The sequence below is a fragment of the Geosmithia morbida genome, assembly GCF_012550715.1.
Source record: "Geosmithia morbida isolate 1262 chromosome Unknown scaffold_13, whole genome shotgun sequence".
NCBI lineage: Eukaryota > Fungi > Ascomycota > Sordariomycetes > Hypocreales > Bionectriaceae > Geosmithia > Geosmithia morbida.
Window position 1 is genome coordinate 646,301 of NW_023336200.1, and position 23,769 is coordinate 670,069.

A 23,769-nucleotide genomic window follows, 5' to 3' on the forward strand; every position below is an offset into this window, starting at 1 on the left:
CATGCTTTAGTAAGGCACATGCTTTAGTGAGGCCCCATTGCTTTAGTAAGGGTCTGTGCTTCAAGTACGCCGTACCTATCTGATATCAGCGTATCATCCTTGGCGTTCCTTCCCTAGTGCCCGGGACTGACAAGCTATGCCGTCATAGGACCCACTCTAGTCATTTTATACCAAACCAGCACCTCGAGCCGGGGCCATGACAGAGTTGCGGGGCTTCTCACAGTATCATCGTACTCGTACATATTATGCTGTTCAGGGCCCTTTGACGGAGGTCGGAGTCATCATCACACATGATACTCGTATGCGTGGGGAGACACTTCTTCAATGGCAGCCGCCTGTCGTCTATGACGGGAACTGCTCACTGCTACCGTCGAGTAATCTGTACTAGGAAGGAGTACAGGTAGGCATCGTCAACTCCCCGGTCACCGCCGATAAGACTCCCAACTCACGTGAGCCCAGCCCTATGTTTGGTCAGGGCAAAAGTTATCCATACTCGGTCCTCTCCTCTTTCGGTGAATACTACTCTTCTGTAACTTGTAAGTGATATTCATGCTCGTGCTTGTAATCTGTAGAGGAGGGTAATCTGTACTGCATGCTATCGTTCTGTGTCAGCTCCGTCAATCTGTCGACGCACGGACCAACTCAACGGTCCATCACCACCATCCCTCCCTTCCTCCACCCTGGCCTGTCATCTCTTCTTAATTCCCCTCCATCGTCATTTACCCACCGTGGTCCATTGGTCTGGCTCTTACCCTTATGGAGGATCATCGTTTTTTTTTGTCGGTGTGGGACTTTTTTTTTTTCTTTCCTTCCCCCCCCCCCCTCTCTTCCTTTTCTTCTCTTTTCTTATTCTTCTTCTGTTCTCTCTTTCATCCTCACTTCTTCTTTCTCTCTCTCTCTGTCACTCTCTATTTCTTATCGGCATCTCTATCTCTTATCGGCACTCCACGTCGTATGCATCACTCTCGTGCGTCGATACTCGTACTCGTGCGGCATGGATACACGGATTAATGCAGGATTCAGGCATGATCATACTGTGAGCATCTTAATGCTCTACTCGTACAGAGATCGCCGTCCTATGGAGATATACCCGCTCTCGCCCTCAAACATTGTCCCATACTCCCCCCTGCTTATATGTAATTAGCTAATTAACCAGTCCCATGCCGAGTCGTCTAACACTATCAACATGTTCGAAGGTGAAGAAGAAGAAAAGAAAAAAAAAAGGGGGGGGAGGGGGACGGCGTCATCCTTGTAATTTACCCATATGTACAATGACGATGTTTGGTCATTCTTCTAGATCAGCTTTTTTTTTTCCTTTCCTTTTTCATTTCTTCCCTACGGAGTCCCCCTCGTGTCATCTTCCATACATATCTTACTCCGTACCTCCCATACATATCTCGTACATGTACACGTAGATGTTCGAATTTCTACCACTCAGTATTGTTTCTTCATTACCTCGTCGTACTACCCGTACATGTACGAGTAAGATGTAGGTAGCAAACGATGACGTACTGCCAAGACCTCTTCCTCATTCCCATCCCCTGTCCCTGTCAGGGTCCCTGTCAGGGTCCTCCTCTTTCCGCATCAGTCCCGCCAACAGTAGTAGCAGTGGTAGTAGTAGTAGTAGTAGTAGTGTTATCTCTAGCACTATTACTCGTAGTAATAGTGCGCATCCCCTCTTCGGCACCTCCATCACCAGTGACCTCACCCGCGACACCCGCACCCGCACCCGCACCCGCACCCGTACCCGCACCCGCACCTGAACCTGCATCGCCGTCGCCATCGCCATCGCCAACGCCATCACCATCGGCTCCGGTACCAGTCTCCGGTCCGTTCTCGATCCTCTCCACCCACCCATCCCCCCTACGGATGGCGAGCTGCAGCCCCGCGGCCGAGGCGACCAGCAGGCCGGCCGAGATGGTGGAGAACCAGCCTATGCCGACGGCCTCGACGATGGGCAGGACCACGGCCGTACCCAGGCAGCCGCTGAGGTACCTGACGAAGAAGTTGGCGGCAGCCACCTCGGCGCCCCTGCCGCCGACGACGTCGAGGCAGTAGGTGTTGAGGGAGGGGAAGCAGAAGAGCTGGCCGACGCCCTGGGCGAACATGGCGATGACGGGTACCGGGATGCCGCCGGCGCGCATCTCGACCGTCCAGCCGTAGACGAGGACGCAGGCCGGCATGAGCAGGCCGATGAAGGGCACGGCCGACCGGATGCGGTCCTCGGGCACCCTCCTCCCGCCCCTCCTCCGGATCCACTCCTTGACCGTCCTGTCGGCCCAGCGGCCTCCGCCGAACGTCCCGAGCAGGTACCCGCTGCCGGGGGCGAGGTAGAACAGGCCCGACAGCAGCGGCGACTCCAGCCCGAACCGCGGGTTGAGCACGTACCGTATCGGCGTCAGCAGGCTGTACATGTTCCACACCAGCGCCGCGCTCGCCGCCCCCACCAGGCACAGGTTCGCGTGTCGGAACCACCGGAGGATGCGCAGCGGGTTCGCCTGCGAAGCCACCGCCCGCGCCTGCGACCACCTTCCCGTCCAACCGGTCCAACCGCTGCTTGCCCCCCGTCGCCGCCGCCGCCGCCGCCGCCGCCGCCGCTGCTGCTGCTGCTGCTGTCGCAGGTCATCCATGCCCTTCCGGTGGATCGTCTCCGGCACGAGGAAGAAGACCCCGGCCAGACCGGCACCCGCCAGACCGGTCTGCAGCCAGAATATCGTCCGCCACGACGAGTACGTCACGATTATACCCCCCAGGAACGGACCGAACGCCGGCCCGAACAGCGTGCCTGACATGAACCATCCTACTGCCGTGCCGCGTTCGGTAGGTCGGTAGATGTCGCTAGAGGTGGGTATGTCAGCTCTTCTTCTTCTTCTTCTTCTTTTCTCTTCGTCTTCCTTCTTCCTATATCTCATTTCTTCCTCTTCTCCATCTTCTTCTCATATTCCCTCTTCTTACACCCACCTGGACGTATTGTCGATTATACCCAAGGTATCCACGTGTACGTGTATGTGTGCATGTGTGCATGTGTGTGTGTGTGTGAGTGAGAATGTGTGTAACCTACCCAATACAAGCTGAACCGAGCAGGATAAAGGCCGTACCCTCAAAGGCCGAGAGAGCACGAAAGATGAAGAAAGACACCAAGTTGGGCGCCAGAGCCGTAGCCATGCTCAGTACCGTGAAGGCGACAGCCGTGATAAGTGTGATCTAATTTTTTTTTTAAATTTTTTTTTAAATGTTTAGTCAATGCTCTCTTCTCTCTCCTGCTTGATCTTTTCTTCTCTCTTCTTCTTTTCTTGATTCTCCCTCTTTCTTCTCAGCAAGCTCTGATTGAACGACATACCGGTCTCCTTCCAAACAGCTGACTGATGGGACCCCACACGATGGGCGAAACCGCCATGAGAGCCATGTACCCGGCGTTGCTGAGGTTGACGATGGACCCGGTGGTGCCGTACGTGGCCGCCACCTCGGGCGTCGCGCTCAGCACCGACGTGCTCGATATGGGCGAGAGGAAGGCGCAGAAGGCCAGCACGCCGACTATGCACGACTTGCGCCACCTGCTCAGCCTGTCGTAGACCTCGTCGCCCGCCTCGCGGTACGGATCCTCGTCGTCTTCTTTCCCCCCCGCCCCATCTTCTCCGGAGACCGGCGTACTGCGACGACGGGCTGCTGCGCTGCTGTCGGTCACGGGTTCGAGGGCGTCTGGTCCCGAGAGGTTGGATGCCGTGCGGTAAGGCACAGACGTCAGTACGCCGCCGCCGCCGCCGCCGCCGCCGCCGACCCGGATGGATTCAGAGGGCTGGGAGGATTGGTATGATGGCCTCGCCGACATGGTGTCGGTTGTACTCTTTATGTTTTTTTTTTTAAAAAAAAAAACCAAGGCAAAAGAACAAATACGATTTTCGGATGAGGAAGGTGTGAGTTCTTTCCCCCCCTCTCCCCCCCTCCCCTTCTCTCTCTCTCTCTCTCTTTCTCCCGTTCCCTCCCCTCTCACCACCAATGTAATCACCCCGAATGTGTAAGTCCCTGTAGATATATATCCCTGGATGGGTACGAATCCTGAAAGGAGGAAAATGCAGATCAGAATGCAAAAAAAAAACGGAATTATATATCCGGCGTCGGAGACTAGGTAGAAAAGGACGGTAAGCGATGAAGTCGGACGAAAGACATCAAACCGGTTTGGTATCTGCTCATAAAGCAGCACACGGAAGATAAAAGGTACAGATGATGTAAGAATATAAAAATAAGCAAGGTTAAAAATAGAAAACACATTGTAGAGAGAAGAAGAGGAAGAGGAAGAGAAGGTATCAGGGATCAATTGGGCAAAGAGAGAGAGCATCCTTATCTCGGTAATTCACACATTTCCCCAACGTCGGCTATCTAACAGTCACAGTCACATCGGATCTTGATTCCCCTCCCCCACCCCCTTCCCTTTACAAGGTCCTACCCGTACCCTGAACGGGAACGAGAAAGGAACAGATTCATGCCGTAATCATGTCGCCATATTACATGCTACTCCTGTACTCGGGCCTTTTCTCACCATCCCTGCGAATAACGGAACCTGTCTCTTCTTCTTTCTTCTTCTTCTTCATCTCCATCATCTTCTCTTTCTTTTTTATTAGGCTATATGGAGTGTACCAGTAAGTACGAGTAGGAGGAGGAGGAGGAGTAGGGGAGGTTTCGGTCTCCCCCCCCCCCGCCTCATCGGCTTTAATCGGCCGTGTCATAATACCGGTCCGTCGTATCGGCACTGACTCCACCCACTGCCGAGTCCCGGTATGCGAAGGGTGTCACGTGGAACATAGGTAGATGTGAATGATTGTCTGATGAAAAGTTGATATGACTGAATCTCGACTGCACCCGGTATCGACTCCCGAGACAAACTCCAAGCTTTTCTACCCGTACGCGATATGTAATATGCAACAATGTTGAGTTAAACCGGCCATATGAAAAGACTTTGGGGGGGAAGAAGACAAACGCCATCCTGATGCCATGACTGGAAAAGAGACAAGAAAAAAAGAAGAAGAAAGCTACACCGACAGCTTGTCAACACGCTCACGCAACACCCTATCAACAGGCTGCATATTCCTCTGGATAACCACATTCTCCCTGCCGCCCAGCGACACGACGCGGAGCCACTCGGGTGCCACCTCGGATGCGATGACGCGGACGCACGCTGCCGCCTCCTCCCTGGAGACGGGCACCCTCAGCGAATCCCTCAGACGGTCGAGCACCGCGGCCATCGGAAAGGCCTGGCGAGGCAGGGAGGCCGGCTTGGACAGGCTGAGCATCGAGATTGTCGACGACACGTCGGCGACGCGGCTGAGCGCGGCGCGGCGCTCGAGCTCGGGGCCCGAGGGGGGCAGCCGGGCGCTGTCCCGGGCGAGCTGCCTGTGGCGGAGACGGTCGAGCAGGCTCATCCTGCTGCCGTCGCGGTTCAGCATGGGCGCGGCCTGCTTCCGGGCGTCGCGGTCCTGCTGACGGGCCACGACGTCGTTGTGCAGCTCCGTCAGGGCGCGCTGCCCCCTGGCCAGGATCGGGTTGGCGCCCAGGCCGAGGTCGCGGTTGGCGATGTCGGCCCGGGGCAGGTCGGCGAGCGAGAGGGCGTCGAGGGAGACGCCGACGTCGTCACCGTCCGTCATCGCGTCGCCGTCGTCGCGGGCGCGGTCGGCGCACACCCGTCGCAGGCCGTCCTCGAACTGCCGGCACAGGCCGTCCTCGTCGACCGAGGGGGAGGCGTCGGCATTCAGCTCGACGCACACCTTGCCGCGGCCGTAGTCGGTCACGAGGAAGGGCGACCTGGCCGCCGCAGATGCCTGCAGGGCCACGCACCGCCTGATGTCGTCAATCGTGACCTGGCGCTTGCCCCAGGCGAGCGAGATGTTTGGTGCGAGAGAGCGCACGTCGACGGGGATGTTGCTGCCGCTGTGTGCCATCTGGATGGTCATGGACTTGACGAAAGCCCTGTGCAGGTCGACCAGGTCGGCCAGGTGCGGGGGGAGGCCATTCTCGCCTGGTCCTGCCGTCGGGGCCTTTATGGCCGCCCTGTTGAAGGCGTCGTCGATCCTCGTCTGGACGGTCCGCCCGGACTTGGCGAGCAGCGCGCCCTCCGAGGCCTCGTGCGCTGGCTCTGCTCGTCGGGACGGCGCAGGGGCACCACCCCCGGCCGTGACCTTCCCCCTCCTGGCGGTGGCGGACGGCTTCTTCGGGGGGGAGACAGCCACGGGCTTCTCGACGGCCGGGAGCGACGGCTTCCTGGTGCGGCGGCAGGCCCGCTTCGAGGAGGTGGGTGCGGCGGCAACCCGGTCGTCGTCGTTGGGGGGGAACGACACGGTCCGAGGCGTGATGGGGCTGCCGTCGTCCTGGATCTTGCGCTTGCGTGTCGCGGCAGGAGAAGCGGCGGCGGCGACGGAGGGTGATGTCGTTGCCGCCTTCTTGCCTTGGTTGGGGGTGATTCGGTTGCCCTTGGATACGCGACCGAATCTGCCGATTGCCTGGGTAGGATTGACCGTCGTCGTCGGCTGAGCCCTCTTTGTCGGACGAGCCATGACGGTTTACTTGGGGAGGGGGAAGTAGCGAGAGGGCGTGCGTATGTGGCTCTTTCCTTGTTCCTCGGTGGAGAGAGTAAGGATGGCAGTTTAAAGAAGGTGCGGATGATTCTCCTTCTCCTTTTATTTTCCTTTCTTCTTTTCTTCTTTTTTTTTTTGTGAGGAATGAACGGAGGAGTGCAGGTAAAGATTTATTTTTCCTTCTTCTTGTCTCTTGAAATCAGGAAAGTGGAATGGACCTGGTGGAGAAGAAATCGGGGGTCTGTTCAAGGGGAGACGACGACGCGTCGAGACGCGTTTTTTTTTTTCTGGTGACCAGAAGACGCGACCGAACACGTAGGGTGGGAGGATGGTGCATCCCCGCATCGCCGGGCCAACCTGCAGTAAATACCACCCATATATATATATGTAATCTGTACTCCGTACTCGCGCATACTCGTACATGATCTCTACAAGTATCAATATTATTGATGCGAACTGGTAGTATTGTCCCAGCATGGGCAAAAACTCGTATATCCTGAATCAAGAGGGAAGGAAGATCTTTTTTTTTTCTGGTCAAGACTCGCTTCCACGAGACGTTAAGGATACTAGACACCATCAGCTGCGTTCTCTGGGCCGAGGCCGGAGAATGGGATATGACGTCGGGCACAAGGAAGATCAATGCAGTATCGGGACCACATGTCAAGTACCAGCAGTAGTAGAGCTAACAATCCGCACAGCAACACACAGCCGCGAATGCGTACACTGCTGACAGGTAGAAGAAAGTATTATGTAGTTTTGGCATGTCTGTATCACGACCGGAGATGACGACTGAGTATACTCATGATTTGTTGCTAGATAGTAACAGACATGAGAGGAGCAGGAGAGAGAAGGAAAGAAGATATAGTCAGCAGATCAACCCGATTGGCTCTTCCGTCGTTGCTGCTCATCATCTTTTCCGACACACCCCGACCTGTAAATCCAAATAATAGCTAATTACCCTTACTGTCCCGTCCTTGCCGCAAAAGACATGTAAAGGGGGGGGGGGGGGGGGGGGGGGCAGGAATATACGTTGGAGGAGAAGGCAGAGAGTTGAACGCGGATGCTCTCACACATAGACAGGTGGATAAAGAGAGAGAGAGAGAGAGAGAGAGAGAGAGAGAGAGAGAGAGACTATGAAAAGCATCCGATGAGCTCCGTTTGGAGTGAGGAAATGTGTCACGACCCTCAGTTCCGAGTAATAGTACAGTTTGCCTCTCTATCTATAAGAGCGAGAGGCAAGAGAGAGATTGTGCGTGCATGCGTGTATGGACAGCCCCAAGGTGTGGTGTATACAGACGGATACACGTCAACAGCTGATGGCCCTGCTATCGACGCAGAATCCGACGGGACTGGGTGGGGGAGGAGCCGGGACAGACCAGCCTTCCTGACTCGGGGTCTCGAGGCGGACATGAGTGGACTGAGAGGATGCCTGGCCGGCGAGAGAGCTGCTGAGGTGGGCATAGAGGTCGTTGGCCGTGTCGATCTTGAGGGGATGCCTGGACGGCGAGACGGGCACGGGGGCGAAGATTTGACGGGCAGGCATCCTGATCTCGTGAAGCTCTGGGGTTGGGGTGCCCTGCTTAGTGTCTTGGAGATGACGATCAACTTTTGGAGGGAATACTTTCTTACCTGTCAAGGCCCGAAGACGGAAGTCTCTGACGTCTGGTTGAGATCAGACTCGTCGGAGCTTCGACGGGGAGTTGGGGCGAGGGAGAGGGAAAGAGAGAAAGAGAGAGGAGGGTTGGAAGTTGGAAGTTGGAAGGTGAGAAGAGACGAGAGGTTGAAGTTGGAGGGTGAGAAGGAGAGGATAGTCGGAGGTTTAAAGTAAAGGTGAAGTGAGACAAGAGCCGGGGAGGAGACAAGAGATAAGTACGAGTAGGGGGGCAAACCGGCAAATGGCAAAGGGCAAAGGATAGAAAACAAGGTAATCTGTGACTCTGTCTCTCAAAAGCTGGGGCAAAGCTGGGGCAAAGCTTCAGAGGGAGTCGGGGAGATATACGGGGAAGACGGGGAAGGGGGGGGGGGAAGACAGCCTCAAACAAGGCAAGGCTAGAAAATGAAAATGGGGGTGTTTCTTTTTTTTGGGGGGGGGGGGGCAGTGGCCACTGGATACACGTTTTGACTCCTTCTATTCATATAATACTTTATTATAATTCATATAACTTTTATATATATATAATTCATATGATTCATATGATTCATATAATTTATATAATTTATATATCGTATAGAGTACTACGGAGTAATACATCGATACATGCATACATCATGTTCTCAATCCTCTTCTGATCCCTTCTCTTCACACACTGCCCTCTTTCACCGATCCGCCACCGCTCTACATCATCACAAATAATCGGGATATATATATATATATTTGTACAGGTATGAGCCGTCTCTTCCGTCTCTTTTGCATTATAACTCGTATGCTCTCCCTGTCATGTATGGAGTGAGGAGATACTCGTACGCAAGTTGACAGGGGGAAAAAGAAAAGAAAAGAAAAGGTACAGGCCATGTCTCGTAAGAAAGGAAGTATTGGCTACGCGGAACATCCGGACTGGGAGAAGGGGGTTGTCATGATCTTCCGTTGTGGCGCCTGTCTGATGGAAGAAGAAAGAAGAGAGGATTGACGCTTGACCTATTTGCCGCCAATAGAAAAGAAAAAAAGAAAGAAAAGTGATGCCATTGCAGGGATGTCAGTCGATACCACCAACCTTTCCCATCTGTTGCGGGACAGCTCAACTTGTCTAACCCTTGGTGAGAGTGGTGGCAATATTGCCTGACCTCTTTTTTTTTTTTTTTTTTAAATCCTTCTTCTTCCTCCTCTTCTCCCCCCCTTTTTCCCTTCCCTTTCCTTTCTTGATTGCGGACATGATACAAGTAGTAGTAGTAGTAGTAGTAGTAGTAGTAGTAGTAGTAGTAGTAGTAGTAGTAGTAGTAGTAGTAGTAGTAGTAGTACTATTTAGTAACAATAGTAGTAATAGTAGTAATAGTGGTCGTAGTGGTAGTAGCGGTAGTAGTGGCTGTAGTGGCCGTAGTGATAGTGGTAATAGTGGTAGATAGTACAGATCTGTCGTAGCAGTAGTATGAACTCGTAGGCTCTAGCACATGTAGCACATGCATGCTCATGTCCTACGGGCTACTTATCATGCCGAATTCACCCTCCCTCATGTACGCACCAGAAACATGTTTCAGAAGAGAGCCCGGCGTCATGGCAGTGCATCTCAGTCCTGTAGATCGAATTGCAACTGCGAGTCTGTGACCCTGCCCCGGGGCACTCTTGACCGTCGAACCCCAGACGGACATACGGAATCCTGAACTCGACATTATTACTTGGGGAGAAGGACGGGAAAAAGAAGAAGGAGGAGAAGAAGAAGAATCGACAATTCATGCATCGCATCTACTTTACCCCATCCTGTACCATCACCACATCTACTCATACTAGTCATGATAACGACACCAATTCCGGACGGCGACCGTAGCGGGAACAGGCCCTCCCCCCTCCCCGGCCCGGGGCCCCCGGAGGGCCTCACCCCCTCGACGTATTCACCGAATGCTGGCCCGTCGACGGCACGGCAGAGGAGGGCTTGCTCTTGCGCCGGGCCGGCTGGTAGACGTCGTTGAAGTTCATGGCCACGCCGAGGAAGCGCATGTCCACGTCGGGCTGGTAGGCCAGGTCGCCGAGGAGGAGTTGGAGCCGGGTGCGGAACGACGATCCGAGGTGGCGCAACCGTTCCTGCAGGACGGGGAACTCGGACGTCACGCTGCCCGTCCCTTGCCCCGCCGCCCCGCCGCCGCCGCCGCCGCCGCCGCCGCCGCCGCCGTCGACGTCGTCCTGGTCGTCGGCAAAGTTGGTGCGCACGTCCGCCTCCTGGCGTCGGGTGAACTCGGACACGCTCCAGCTGTACAGCCCGTCCACCGCGTCCCGGTAGTTGAGCATGAAGCGGAGCATGTCGCCCAGCTGCGCCAGGTACGACGCCCTGTCGTCGTCGTCGGCCGACGCCGCCGTCGTCGGCCCGCGCCTCTTGGGCCCCAGGAGCCCCTTGTGCGTTATGTCGTTGAGGTAGGTCGTGTGGGCCTTGATGAAGTCGTCGAGCGTGCAGTCGTCCTTGCGGATGCGCTCCTGCAGCGCGTTCCACGACGACTCGATCACCTCGAACAGGATGTAGTACTGCAGCTGCCCGACAAAGTGTATCATCTCCGCCAGCGTGCCCCGCGTCGACTTCCACGCCTGGGCCACCACCTCGTCGTCGCTCTGCAGCACCCCGCGCGCGCCCGTCATGCACTTGCGCCACGTCGTCAGGAGCCCGAACTCGACGCGCTTGATGCGCCACAGGAAGTTGAAGACCTTGAGGTACTGCCTGTTGCCCCACTCCGTCACCACCACGTCCACCGGCGCGTCGATCTTGTACTCGAGCGTGAAGCAGTCCCACCCAATGTCCCCGTGCGACAGCTGCAGCATGCGCGCGTCCAGCCGCCGGAGCACCTCGGCCGAGTCGTGCTGCGCGTCGGACCCGCGTATCGCGTGCTCCAGCTGCGCCGTCAGCGTGTGCCGGTACTGCGCCCCCGCCGGCCGGTCCAGGTTCGGCGCCAGCGACTCCATCAGCAGCGCGATGAAGTCGCCCTTGCCCAGCAGTATGTAGTTGCGCAGCGCCGCCAGGTGCTCGTACAGGTGGAACTTGTTGGCCATCAGGTCGATCAGCCGCCGCATCGTCGTCTTGTATGCCTCGTCGATCCACGCCTCCAGCGTTGCCGTGTCCCCGTACCGCAGCTCCTTGGACGCGTCCTTGGAGTAGTTCTCCACCCACAGCGAGTCGCCGCAGCTGTTGCGGATGAAGTTGAGCGACTTGCCGATCAGGAACACCTTCTGCGCGAACGCCTCCGTGATCGTCGTCGGCACCATGTCCGGCGCGATCTCGTACTTGTCCTCCCACACGTTGCCTATCGCCTTACCCCTGCCCGTCCCCGCTCCGTCCCCTCTCGCCCCGGGCTCCCGTACGAAGAACTCGAGGTACGGATCCGACAGCTCGCCGTCGTAGATCCAGTGCCGCAGCAGGTCGTAGAATGGTCGCGTGAAGCTGCCCAGCAGCCTCTCGGCAAAGGCCGCCACCACCGGATCGCCGTGCGACGACGAGAAGCCGTGTATGAGCGAGATGAGCTGCCCTCCCTTCTTCTCTTCGGACTCCTCGGCGATGAGGCTCATCAGCCTCAGGCCCATGGTCGCCTCCCTCGTCCACACCACGCACCGCTTCAGCGTCACGCCCGCCTTACCGATGCCACCCCGCGGCGCCGTGTGGTCGATGGCCGAGAGGGCACGCCTTATCTGGCCCTCCAGCGTGGCGACGAGGCTGAGGTAGGCCCGCAGCTCGCTGCCCATGGCCGCCCGCAGGCTCTGGGACAGCAGGCCCTTGGCGGGGCTCTTGCAGAAGGTGTCGAGGCGACGGTAGAGCAGCGACGGCTCCGCCAGCGTGTGCAGGAGCGAGATGAGAGGCATCGGGAGCGAGGGCGGCAGCCTGAGGGTGTCCTTTGGCGTGAAGGGTAGAGTGGTCGACGACACGCCCTGCAGGGCAAAAGGCAGGTCGCGCAGGATGACGGCCTCCGGGGGGTCTATGTCGGCGCGGTTGCTGGCCAGCAGCGTCGACTTGAGGGACACGTCCCGCTTAGGTACGTCGCCGTCAGCCGCGCCATCCATGTTGCCTGGCTGGTCTCTGGCCTGGGGCGGCGGGAGCTTGGCCAGCCCTTCTGGCTGGAAGGCCTCTTTGAACTGCTTCTCCTCGAGCTTTGTCGGCTGCTGCGCCTGCGCCTGCGCCTGCGCCTGCGCCTGCGCCTGAGCCTGCGCCTGCGCCTGAGCCTGAGCCTGAGCCTGAGCCTGAGCCCGGGGCCTGTCCCGGCCCTGGCGCTTCATGGCTTCTCGGCTCACGGCATCGCGGTAGTTGGGTGCCGACGGCTTGACGGGGCTGATGGGGAGGGGTTCGCTGGGGTCTGGGGAGTCGGCTAGCTGGTAGAGGAGGTATAGGATGGCCCATTTATGCTCGAGGACGGGAAGAGAGAGGAGTCTGGAGTACAGGTTGGAGAACCGGAGCGCCTGTCCGGGGTTGCTCTGTATAAGCTTGCGCTTGATCAGATCCGAGGCGTGGTTGACGTCGGAAGAGACGGCCGAAGATGCTGGGCTGTTTAGAGACGTTAGATGATGCGTATTGCGCCGGGTAGGAGCTTGTATGTGATGTCGGCAGCTGCTGCTCACCTCTGAATCATAGACATGGCCTGCTCGAAGCGGGCGTCGTGCTGATTCTGGGCGGACTCATCATCCTCGTCGGGGTCGCGAGGGACAATGTGGGATATCAAGTTATCCAGGGCGTTGGCGACACGGTCGGGAGCCATGGCTGCATTGTTTTGGGGAGGGGGCGGTTTGGTGTGTGCAGACGATGAACGGGATGAGGGAGCCGACTGTCTTCTGGATAACCACGAGCAGCGTTCAGGAAGTTTTGACGTGTGTCTTCAGGGCGTGCTGGGGGGCGAAGCTGCTTTCGGCTCCTTTGGTTATACCACGACCGAAGACCTGAAAGATACACGCGCGCTCAGAGAAGCCCCAAGAGGGACGCGCGCGCGCTGGGCCATTTACAGCGGGCTGAGCACTAATAGCAGCAACACATCGGCCTGTGAGCTCGGGATTCTCCATGTATACGATACGATACACTCTCAAGGTAAGGTGTGCGTGAAAACCCATCTGCGAGAAGTACCTTGTACTCCCATTTACCTCATCTGGCAAAAGGGCCCTCTCCTCGCGAAATACCCATGGGACAACTTCACCCTCGATCCTCTTCCCGCGTCACCAACGTCCCTCCCTCTCCCAGTCCCTCTCCCAGTCCCTCTCCACCCCCCCCCCCCCAAAAAAAAACGCCGCGCCGCCATCAGCCACTATCGTCACGATGCCTGATGCATCAGTCTGACTGAAGCATTGGAATCGCGTGGTCTTCAGCAACCCCCTGCTGTATCCCATGAGCAATTTCCCCGGCGCCTCGAAGCGCATTTCGTCGTGCGCGACCAGCATCAGCATCATCATCATCATCATCAATCATTGTCGCTACCGAGTCCTATAACAACACAGCACGGCAGCATCTCGCTTCTGCCTACAGCGTCCCGACCGGGGACCCATAACCTCGTCCCATCTCAGAATCAGTCACACCGTTGCACGCATCACACCGGCCCCAGCTATGCCAGACATCGATCCTGCGGCTCTGAGCCGCCCGGCCGCCGCGGGGGCTATATCCACGCCTACGCTCTCGACAAAATCCATATCATTGAATGCGGCGGGCGGCGCACCAAAGTCCAAGACTAGCCAGATCGTTCCTCCTCGAATAGACCTCGAACCGTATTATGCGGCTGTCAAGGCTTTCATCCCACCAGATAAATGGGTGCTATATAAGGAAACTGTATGCAACCTAGCATATGGTAAGCATCTCCGATATACCCTCCTCCCTCCCTCGGTATACATGACCACCGTCCTATATACACGCAACTATCCTGACCCTCCCCGACACAGGCCGCCTCAACCAGTCCGAATTCTCCGCCATAATCGATCCCCTCGTCACCAGCGCCTCGGGTGAGAGGGAACACCTCCACAACCGGCTCATCCTCGCCATAATCGCCAATGTCACGCGCGAGATGCCAGACCAGGGCGTCGCCCCCTGGGTCAGCGCAGACGACAAGCCTGCCGTCCCTACAGGGAGCAAGCCCGTCACCGGTGATGCGGCCGAGAGGAGGCTCAAGGTTGGCGTAATGCAGCTGCCCGCCAAGGATAGGAGGAGAATCAAGGAGATGGTACACAACGACGTGTGTATCCCCCCTCTCCCCCCCCCCCTCTTTTCCACAGTATGCATCGCGTTCTCTAACGTCTTCTTGTTCTGCGCACACAGTTTGACCCGCAAGAGAGTCTGGTCAATGTCTTTTCAGATGTGCGGCGCAAACCGTCTGCCGCAGCCGAAGTGCCGACGAGTGCAACGGGAGGGATCAACAATATGAGTGAGTGTGCCCTTTCTGCCCTGGGACCCATGCTTCTCTCGGCCTATCTCTTGACCGGATCGGAGACACATGCTGACTAACGGACCCGCCAAGATTTTGACCTCGAGATCCGCAAACGCTTCAACCAACCGCTCGCCATCGAATCGGGCGAGTTCCCCGACGTCGGCACCATCGGTGGCCGCATGCTACCCTTCTGCTACGAGGCCGGCCTGGTGAGCGGCCACACAGCCGAGTCCCCGCAGCTCATGTCGGTAGCGACCGAGACGTTCATCAAGGACGTCCTCACCCAGATCTTCAGCCGGACGCGCAGCAACGGCCCCGGCGAGGCGGGCAGCTCCGGCTTCGGCGTGGGGACGACGTGGGTGCAGACGCACCAGTATAGCCGCCAGCTGCATGCGGAGGAGGACCTGGCGCAGAGCGGCAAGCTGATGCGTGACAAGAACGGCCTGCTCCCCGTCGAGGCCAAGGCCGCGTGCGAGAGGGGCGCTCTCAGCATGGCCGACGTGAGGGTGGCCCTCGAGATGGGCGACACGGGCATGGCCACGTTCCCCATCATCACGACGCAGATCCTGTACGGGTACAAGGAGGGTGAGCTGGAGAACTGGTCGGATTACACGTATTACAATGACCAGCAACCACCCGCCATGACGGAAGATGACTACGACAGCCCGTTCCTGACGAATGGGGCTGGCGGTGCAGGTGCCATCGAGCTGATACCCAACGGTGCAGATATCATGGACATCGACTCGGAACCCTGGTGGGAGGGTGCTGAGGGTCAGGATATTGACTCGCTGGACGGACTACTGGACTCTTGTCTTACTGCCAGCTCATAGTGAGCATGCTGTGTCCCCCTCCCCTTTTTTCTTGGAAAAGGACGGTGATTGAGTGTATATCATGATGAGAAGGGGAGAAGAATGGCGCGAGAAGAGAAAAAAAAACCACGGAGGAGTTCTATTGGCGCGTGCATTTCTTTTTTCTTCAACAGGAGGGCATTTGTTGAATGGCGTTTCCGGGCAAGGTTTCTTTTATTCCTCCCTTTTGCATCCTGTTTATTTTGGATACTTTGGCTTCTTTATTTTTATTACTTTTTTTCTTGTACCACTGTGGAAGCAGAAGAAGACGGCAGAGAGGAGGTCTGTTTCTCTGTAACGAAGGCGGTGGTGTCTTCTTCTTTTTTTAAAAAGTGTTTTACGATACCCGTCGAGAGGGCGCCGACGTACCAAGGTATAGAAGGAGTAATACCAGAATAAGTTAAAAGATCCAAGTGATAAGAGTGGTTGTGAGGTAGATGAGGTTGGCCATCTCCAACTGCCGGCATCGGAGGGGAGGGAAACATGTACCCCATCCTCGGGCACTTGCATGATCGACCAAAAGGTCACCCAGGCAAGTCATGTTGTGTAGTTTTTTTCCCCCTCTTCTGGTCATTGGTCCGATACTGTATGCAAGTTTCCTCTGTCCCTTTCATGAAGTGCCGATAAGAGAGGGGGACACCCAGGTGATGAAGGTGATGAGAAGGCAAGCAGCAGGGGCAGCGGCAGCAATGATAAGATTATGGAGTAGTAGATGGGAGAGAGATCGACGGAATAGTACAAGCAGTAGATAGATAGTATCGTAAAGGATACGTACGTGACCGGATGTGGAGGTGCTCCGTGCGCCCTCGGGCCTTGTCGAGCTAAACAGCAGATCTCCTCTGAACGGTAATAAGCACAACGTTGTCGTCTTACGAGGAGGCCTTCTTCTTGGTCAGGGCAGCAACAGGAGGGAAGGGTACAAGAATTAGAGACGACTCCCCCACCTCAAAGTGGCGTCAAGATGCTGCACTGGTCCAACAACCATTACGGTATGTGCCTGCTTGCCACACTCGTGAGAGGAAGGGAAAAGAAGGAAGAAGGAAGGAGGAAATCTCCACTGGAAAGGGGGGCGGGGGGGCAGGCTGATTGGTAGCAACCTCCCCCTCTCTCTCCTCACGATCCACACACACGTACTTTTCCCGCTGGAGAGAGAGAGAGAGACGGAAAAGGCATGCAGTTATGCAGTCATGCAGTTATTCTGGTAATTCGAGATGCCGTGCGAAACAGTCAACCAGCTGTGGACATGTGTGTGCGTGTGCGTGTGTGACGTAAATGTGGGAGGGGGTGTCGTCTTAAACGGTTTCGATGTCAGGGCTGCATAAGGGATGGGATCTGGGGTGAGGAGCCTAAAGGGGGGGGACTCTCACAGGGAGAGGGAGAAGAGAGAAGGAGAGAGAGAGAGAAGGAGAGAGAGGTATTGTAGTGCTTCCCTCCTACCGTGATGGAGAGCCAATAATTACATGTATGCCTTGGAATGGAGAGCTTAACAGGGTCCCGTGAGAAGCTTAGCAGAGCTTATACACCACTGTAGGCTTGTAGCGGTCGTAATGCTGTGCTCCGTTGCAGCGTCCCGCTGACCCTTTTAGTACTAATATTATGGAAGGTCGGGTCCATACCGGTGCTAGTATTGATATATGTAATCTCTACAGATTAGTGCCTGCTGATAGCGCAGTACAGTGCTGCGGTGCTGGCTGCAGTACCGCCGCTCCGTCTATGCACCGGCCAAATGCTGATCTGTGCTCTTTCCTTCTAGAAGGCTTCCTCTTCCCACCTGCCGTCCTGTACTGACTCTTCCGAGTTTCAATCCCCCCACTTGCGTCTTTCCCTGCGTCCCGCCTTTCACCTGGCACCTTTCCTCTCTTTCCCTCCTTTCCTTGTCTCCATTCCCCGGTTCTCAAATCATTCCTTGGCCCCGGCTTCATGCTCGTATTGCCTCATTCTGTATTTCCTTCCTCCTTTCATACACCACGTGCCCATCCGTCATACTCTCAAGTCCACTGGCGTTTCTGGGCTTCTCCTTGTTCCTTCCCCCGTTTCCACTCCCTCCCTCCAAGACGATAGACAGAATAGCTACCCTCCCTCCGTCCGTCTGCCCGCTACCGTCGCCGTCCAGAGCTTGGCACGTCTCGGACTTCGTTAGCTGTCTCTCATACCTCTCTCTAGAAACAGAAAGAGGGCTTCTTCAGAGACCTCTTCTTCTCTCTGCCATCTCGTGGCAGAGCGACGACGGCCGCCACCACTGACGGGACAGCCTAAAAACCCTCCCCTCCCGTCGCTCGCCATCAACGCCCCGCCACGGCACGTCACCAGTCGCGCTCGGTTGTGCCTGAAAGGTACGTCGGCCAACTTTGCTTTCCACACCTACCTGCGCCTGCTATCCTGTCTTTCCTTTGGCCCGAGTGCCTGTCTCCCTTGCCCGCTGGCTGGCTTCCCCTATTCTCCTTGTCAAGACGTCCAAGCCCGTGGCGTCACACCCTGCTGGCTACCAGCTGAGCCCACGACCACCACCTGTTGACTCGTCCGTACTCAACCTGTTGATGACACCTCAACGCAATGTGCTGTTCTACATGGACCGAGCTGATTACCTTGGCTTCACGTCTTTGCAGACTCTATAGATTGCTGCCTTGACCTCCAAGGCGCGGCGCCCATTCCAGCATACCCAACTAGCGCCATTATTCACCGTCTTCCGACACCTACAATCGCAACCATGGCTGGCCAATTCACGAGCCCCTTTGCTGCCAACGCGAACCCCTTCGGCAACAGCCGATCCCAGATGCAGAGTCTGGCCGAGGAGGATGAGAATGGACCCCCGGACCAGGCCCCCATCTTCGGTGGCGACGCCAGCACCGACGCCCCTCCCACCTCCATGTCGCCCCCGAACCCCGACAGCTACCCAGCCCAGTACAACTTCAACCGCCGCACCTCAGTTTCGGCTGAGTCGTTGAAGCCCAGCGCCGATACATATGACAACTGGTCTCCTCCTAAACACGAAAAGAGTCCGGAGCAGCTGGCCAGGTTGAAAAAAGCTATCGAGTGCAACTTTCTCTTCAATCACCTCGATGATGAGCAGAGCGGCCAGATCCTGAGTGCTCTGATGGAGAAACCCGTGCCTGCAAAGGATATCAAGGTACGCAGCCCCCAATTCCATATACACCTCGTGGGAAGAGAGAGAGAGAGAGAGAGAACGAGAACGAGATACTAGTATAAAGGTCCACAACTAACACCTGTTGCTTCCTTTCCTAACAGGTCATCATCCAAGGCGACGCTGGCGACTTCTTCTACGTGGTCGAGAAGGGTTCCTTTGATGTCTACGTGAACCCAACTGGCCAAGTCCAGCCCGGCCCCGACGGCGTGGGTGCCAAGGTTGGCACCATCGAGGCTGGCGGCTCGTTTGGAGAGCTTGCCCTCATGTACAACGCCCCTCGTGCCGCCACCGTCATCTCGGCCGAACCGAGCTGCACCCTGTGGGCACTGGACCGTGTCACCTTTCGCCGCATCCTGATGGAGTCAACGTTTGCCCGCCGACGCATGTACGAGAACTTCCTCGAAGAAGTGCCTCTCCTGGCCTCGCTCACCGCCTACGAACGCTCCAAGATTGCTGACGCCCTGGAGACGCAAAAACACCCCCCGGGCGACGTCATCATCAAGGAGGGCGACCCTGGCGACTCGTTCTACCTACTCGAGACTGGCGAGGCTGATGCCTACAAAGGCGACGACAAGGTGCTCCACTACACCAAGGGCGACTTCTTTGGCGAGCTGGCGCTGCTCAATGATGCGCCCCGTGCAGCTAGCATCGTGGCATCGACCGATGTCAAGGTGGCTTCGCTGGGCAAGAATGCCTTCCAAAGACTGCTCGGCCCCGTCGAGGGTATTCTTCGACGGACAAAGTATGAGGGCGTCAAGTCGGGCGTCGAGGAGATGGACCCACTGCATACCAGCTGAAGACGGATACACCTGGTTTGGACGAGGTAGCTTTGCGTTGGTTCTCTTGTTTTAAAAAATTCTCTTTACCCTTCTCTTTAATTATTTATTCCGAAACCCCTTATTCTTGCGTATCTTTCCATGTATCTCTTGGGCCAGTCTCTGAGGAGTGTTGGGGAGGGCGACAATATCTGCTTTGGAGGACGGCATATCATCAGTCAGGACGGGGCAGGGTGATACTGCAAGAGAGTCCGTGATGGTATTATTGGTGAAAGCATTTGAACGACTGAATCCTCCATGTAATACTACACTGCTCCATGTGCTACTAAACAAAACGCCATGTGCTGTATTGGGCCAGCAGAGCTGCAGTATGGCGTGGCCCGTATGTGTTTCATCCGACGGCACGACGTTTCTCACAACGTCACTGTGCGGCCCTTAGGGTTTTTCGAGTCTGGGTATACATGATTGAGTCGCGCTGCTAGCGCGGTAACGCCCCCTTTGGTGTGAGCAGCTAGCCAGCGACTGCATCATGATGTCTGTTGCTTCTCTCTCTCTTCCTTGTTCTTTCCGTGGCACGCACGCACGCACCGAACCTCTCACTCGGGAGCGTGCTGGAGCTGGTGCTGCCGGAGCGCCCCGGCGGCCAGCTCGTCCCGGATCTGGGCCCTGAGGGCTTCGACGGCGATCTCTGTCTCGAGGACCCTCCCGACGCCCCTCTTCCAAGTATCCTCGAGGACGTGCATCTCGGTGCGGACGTCCTCCTGGCGGCGTCTCCTCTCAATGTTGACGCGGTCGATGTCGGCCCTCGTGGCGGCCAGGTCGGCCTCTACGCGGCGCAGCTCGGCCTCGAGGTGGTGGTTGCCGAGGAGCCAGGCGTTGCGTCCGTGACGGTCGAGGAGCTCGAGCGTCTGCAGGCGGGAGGAGAGATACGACTCGCCGACGTAGGCGGCCTCTAGGACGCGAAGGTGGGTGGACGCCGGCTCCCGCGGGGGAGGGGCCTCCTGGGCCTCGTAGCGGGACAGGCTGAGGGACTGTAGGGCGGTGCCGGAGGCGGCGCGGGCGAGCTCGATGGCCATGATGTCCGAGAATGATGGGGATGGGTGCTGAGGGGGGGATGGGGGGGGGTCTCGTCGTTGCTGCTCGGCTGAGACGAGGGCGCGGGCTGCGTCGAGCTCGGACGGTGTGGGCTCCGTGTCGATGTCTGTTTTTGATTCGTATTAATGTATAATTCATTTATTTATTCATCATGTATTTTGGTCTCTGCCAGATGGGCGAAGAGGGGGGGGGGGGTCATATGGTTCTTACAGGGGAGGGACTCGTGGTAGGCGGGTGGGATGGCCATGATGAGCAGTCGGATGGTTGCGTATAAACTGTGTTTTGGTGATGTGTTGGATGGAGGGGGGTGTTTTTTGTTTGTTTGTTTGTTCCATGGAATGCGTGCGACGGGCGCAACTTTCTGATCCCTCCCAATTGTTGGAACAAGCAGCTGAATAAGCTGTCGGAACAGATTATTCCGGTCCGGTAGGAGCTGTCATCGATAAAGCGACCTCTGTACTCTGTAGTTGGTTACTATTTCCCTTGTGAGAAATAGAAAGTAGAAAATATAATACTATTATAGAATTATATATTATCGTCAAGAAGGCAGGCAAAAAAAAAAAAAAAAAAGTCATACTCCTATCCCTTTCTATCATTACATGAGCGAATAAATTATCCAGATACATCCTCCTTCTGACCTGACACCTCAGACGAGCTGTTTACTGACATTATCCCGCCGCTGATCCCACCCCACCTTGAAGCATACCAGCGCTCCATGCGGCACCCCTGGTGCGATTATAATATCAACAGCAAGCATCGCATTGCTGCTCGTCTCCTCTGGTCTCTAGAGCAGGCTCTAGAGTAGGGATCATCACTTACTAATGTTACTCTTATACGGGGGAGTATCGTGTCGGTCTAATCCCCTTTGCATGTTGCTACTCCGTTGCCCCCCCCCCCCCCCCCCCCCTTCTGCATTCATGTCGAAATTCACAAATTCCATCGTGCCATGTGCGCATAAGCGTAAGCACGTATTGACCGAATCGGCAATCGATGGATGGGTTCGAGATGTAAACCTGCCCGTCCGACGACCTGAAGCTTAGCCTTCATATCAGATGCCACAGCGATCGATGCCACGCAATACTGTCATGCGGTTAATGTAGAGGTCTCCCAGGAACAGCCAACAGAGAGGAGGAAACCGCGCGCATCTCCGGCTGTGCAGTCATGTGTCCTCACTACCCAGGTAAAGATGAACGGGACATGATTGCCAATCGCGGCTCTAACCAGGCTTGGTTGGATACCCGGCAGTCTGCAGCAGAAGTGTCTGAGAAGGAGAGAGTCGCTGCTTTGGGAGGCGGAACCGCCGCGGTAGCATGGGCTTCTGGCCAGCCGGCAGTCCTTTAAGCAGTCTCGTGTATCTAGCTCGATGCCGGGGATGACAGCTGATGCATGAACCGCTCTCTATACGGTGGTAGCTACAGCATGTTCAGAGACGCTTCTACCTCTCGTATTGGGTATTGGGGTGACTGCCATCTAGATGGGTGGCTAGTGGCAACGCTGAGGACTACCGGCCGCTCACTGACAATCGGGACGGGGCTGGTCTTTGCGGAGACAGTGGACAATCCACGTGTCAGTATCCCGGATCTCTGAGAAATCGTCGATGTCACAGATGAGTACTCGGTTCCCCCTTACGGCTTGTCCGCTGCCCTCTCCCTCGCTACGGAAGGCACATGGAACCTTGTGCTCTCATATCCTCCTTTTCTTGGTTTCGTTTTCTCATGCCGTGCGTGCATTGCATAGGTTGCTAACACCTTTGGAGCAGGGGGGTTGGGGCGCCCCGTGATCTCTCTCGGTGCCGACACTGCCGTCCATTCTGCAACCAAGTAGTTGGGCGGCCACGGCAGAGCTGTCGGAGGCGTCATCGTAGACTCGGGATGCACGAGGTGGCTGTATGTAGAGCTGTGGCGCATGAGTAAGCTCGACGGAAGGGTATTATGATGACGAGAGAATAGAGGAGAGGAGAGGAGATCTGAAGCAGATACAGACAGGAATGAAAGCAGAAGAAGAGGTTTCTTATACGGTGGAAGTCCCTAGGTGAAGAACACGTCAATCCCATTTATGCATTTTATCTACCATCATCTAACCTGCCCTTCCCTCCCCCCCCCGGAAATCCATACGCCACGACAAGAAAAGAAGAGAAAAGAAAGAAAAGAGAGAGAGAGAGAGAGACAAAAAGCCCCGATAGACAGATGGTGATTCTATTTCAGATCAGCCAGAGCGTCGTCGATCGAGCGACCGGTCAACTTCTCAAAAACCTCCCTGTACTTGGCGGTCGTCTCCCTGACGACGTCGTCTGGGAGGGAGACGCCCTGCTTCCCCTTGAGTCCGTTGTCGATGAGGTACTGCCTGACGTACTGCTTGTCGAAGCTGGGCTGGTCGACGCCGACGCGGACGGGGGCCGGCCAGAAGCGGGAGCTGTCCGGGGTGAGGACCTCGTCGACGAGGACGATGTCGTCCGTGGCCTCGTCGAGGCCGAACTCGAACTTGGTGTCGGCCAGTACGATGCCGCGCTCGAGCGCGTAGGCGTGGGCGGCACCGTACAGAGCGAGGGCGAGGGACTGGATCCGGTCGGCGTAGCGGTCGCCGACGATCTCGCGCGCCCGGTCCGGCGAGATGTTCTCGTCCGACCCGCCGGCCGGCGCCTTGGTCGAGGGCGTGTAGATGGGCCCGCCCGGGAACCTGTCGCAGCGTCGGAGGCCCTCGGGCTGCCCGAGTCCGTGCACCGTGCCCGCGCGCTCGTACTCGGCCCAGGCGCTGCCGGTGATGTAGCCGCGCACGATGGCCTCGATGGGGAACACCTTGAGCGACCGGACCTGCAGGCACCGGCCACGCAGGGCGGCCGCCTCGTCCGCCGTCACCACCGACGGCGTCGCCGGCGCGTCCGTGCTCAGCATGTGGTACCTCAGCCCCGGCACCTGCGAGCCCAGCACGGAGAACCAGTGCGCCGACATCTGGCACAGGATCGCCCCCTTGTCCGGTATCCCGCTGTCGAGCACCACGTCAAAGGCTGAGATGCGGTCCGTCACCGCCATCAGGAGCGTCGTCTCGTCGATCCGGTACAGCTCGCGTACCTTGCCGGTCGTCACCAGCGGGAGGGACTTGAGTCCGATCTGCGTCACGGCTGTCGGCATCTTGTGTGTCTCCTTCTTCTTCTTCTCTCCTTCTTTATTTGTTTTTTTTCCTTTGTTACTGTGTAGCTTTGGATATCGAATATATCCCTCCTTCTCTCTTCTTCTGAGAAACACTGAACGACTTGCTCTAACCTTTTACTCTGATTGACAAAAGGTTGAAAGTTTGGTCATTGAACGTGGGGGGGGATG

General features: G+C 56.7%; 8 protein-coding genes across 8 annotated transcripts; 2 read left to right on the forward strand and 6 right to left on the reverse strand.

The window, feature by feature from the left end:
• Positions 1 to 1,650: 1,650 nt before the first annotated feature.
• On the reverse strand, positions 1,651 to 3,829 carry GMORB2_2549 (Major Facilitator Superfamily; the record flags this gene model as incomplete). The annotated part of the gene is made up of 4 exons (XM_035464529.1): positions 1,651 to 1,676; positions 1,709 to 2,838; positions 3,137 to 3,204; positions 3,341 to 3,829. 4 exons carry the CDS (start codon positions 3,827 to 3,829, stop codon positions 1,651 to 1,653), a joined length of 1,713 nt encoding a protein of 570 aa, XP_035319715.1.
• Positions 3,830 to 5,027: 1,198 nt separating this feature from the next.
• Positions 5,028 to 6,545, reverse strand: GMORB2_2550 (uncharacterized protein; the record flags this gene model as incomplete). Its single annotated transcript, XM_035464530.1, has 1 exon — positions 5,028 to 6,545. One exon carries the CDS (start codon positions 6,543 to 6,545, stop codon positions 5,028 to 5,030), a length of 1,518 nt encoding a protein of 505 aa, XP_035319716.1.
• A 1,327-nt stretch (positions 6,546 to 7,872) lies between these two features.
• On the reverse strand, positions 7,873 to 8,109 carry GMORB2_2551 (uncharacterized protein; the record flags this gene model as incomplete). The annotated part of the gene is made up of 1 exon (XM_035464531.1): positions 7,873 to 8,109. The coding sequence occupies one exon, from the start codon at positions 8,107 to 8,109 to the stop codon at positions 7,873 to 7,875; it is 237 nt and encodes a 78-aa protein (XP_035319717.1).
• A 1,983-nt stretch (positions 8,110 to 10,092) lies between these two features.
• On the reverse strand, positions 10,093 to 12,944 carry GMORB2_2552 (gamma-tubulin complex component 3; the record flags this gene model as incomplete). Its single annotated transcript, XM_035464532.1, has 2 exons — positions 10,093 to 12,733; positions 12,808 to 12,944. The coding sequence occupies 2 exons, from the start codon at positions 12,942 to 12,944 to the stop codon at positions 10,093 to 10,095; spliced, it is 2,778 nt and encodes a 925-aa protein (XP_035319718.1).
• An 833-nt stretch (positions 12,945 to 13,777) lies between these two features.
• On the forward strand, positions 13,778 to 15,418 carry GMORB2_2553 (transcriptional coactivator HFI1/ADA1; the record flags this gene model as incomplete). The annotated part of the gene is made up of 3 exons (XM_035464533.1): positions 13,778 to 14,015; positions 14,107 to 14,396; positions 14,693 to 15,418. The coding sequence occupies 3 exons, from the start codon at positions 13,778 to 13,780 to the stop codon at positions 15,416 to 15,418; spliced, it is 1,254 nt and encodes a 417-aa protein (XP_035319719.1).
• Positions 15,419 to 18,143: 2,725 nt separating this feature from the next.
• On the forward strand, positions 18,144 to 19,378 carry GMORB2_2554 (uncharacterized protein; the record flags this gene model as incomplete). The annotated part of the gene is made up of 2 exons (XM_035464534.1): positions 18,144 to 18,563; positions 18,683 to 19,378. 2 exons carry the CDS (start codon positions 18,144 to 18,146, stop codon positions 19,376 to 19,378), a joined length of 1,116 nt encoding a protein of 371 aa, XP_035319720.1.
• Positions 19,379 to 19,953: 575 nt separating this feature from the next.
• Positions 19,954 to 20,699, reverse strand: GMORB2_2555 (pre-mRNA-splicing factor SPF27; the record flags this gene model as incomplete). The annotated part of the gene is made up of 2 exons (XM_035464535.1): positions 19,954 to 20,558; positions 20,663 to 20,699. 2 exons carry the CDS (start codon positions 20,697 to 20,699, stop codon positions 19,954 to 19,956), a joined length of 642 nt encoding a protein of 213 aa, XP_035319721.1.
• Positions 20,700 to 22,647: 1,948 nt separating this feature from the next.
• Positions 22,648 to 23,580, reverse strand: GMORB2_2556 (phosphoribosylaminoimidazole-succinocarboxamide synthase; the record flags this gene model as incomplete). The annotated part of the gene is made up of 1 exon (XM_035464536.1): positions 22,648 to 23,580. The coding sequence occupies one exon, from the start codon at positions 23,578 to 23,580 to the stop codon at positions 22,648 to 22,650; it is 933 nt and encodes a 310-aa protein (XP_035319722.1).
• Between the last annotated feature and the right edge of the window lie 189 nt (positions 23,581 to 23,769).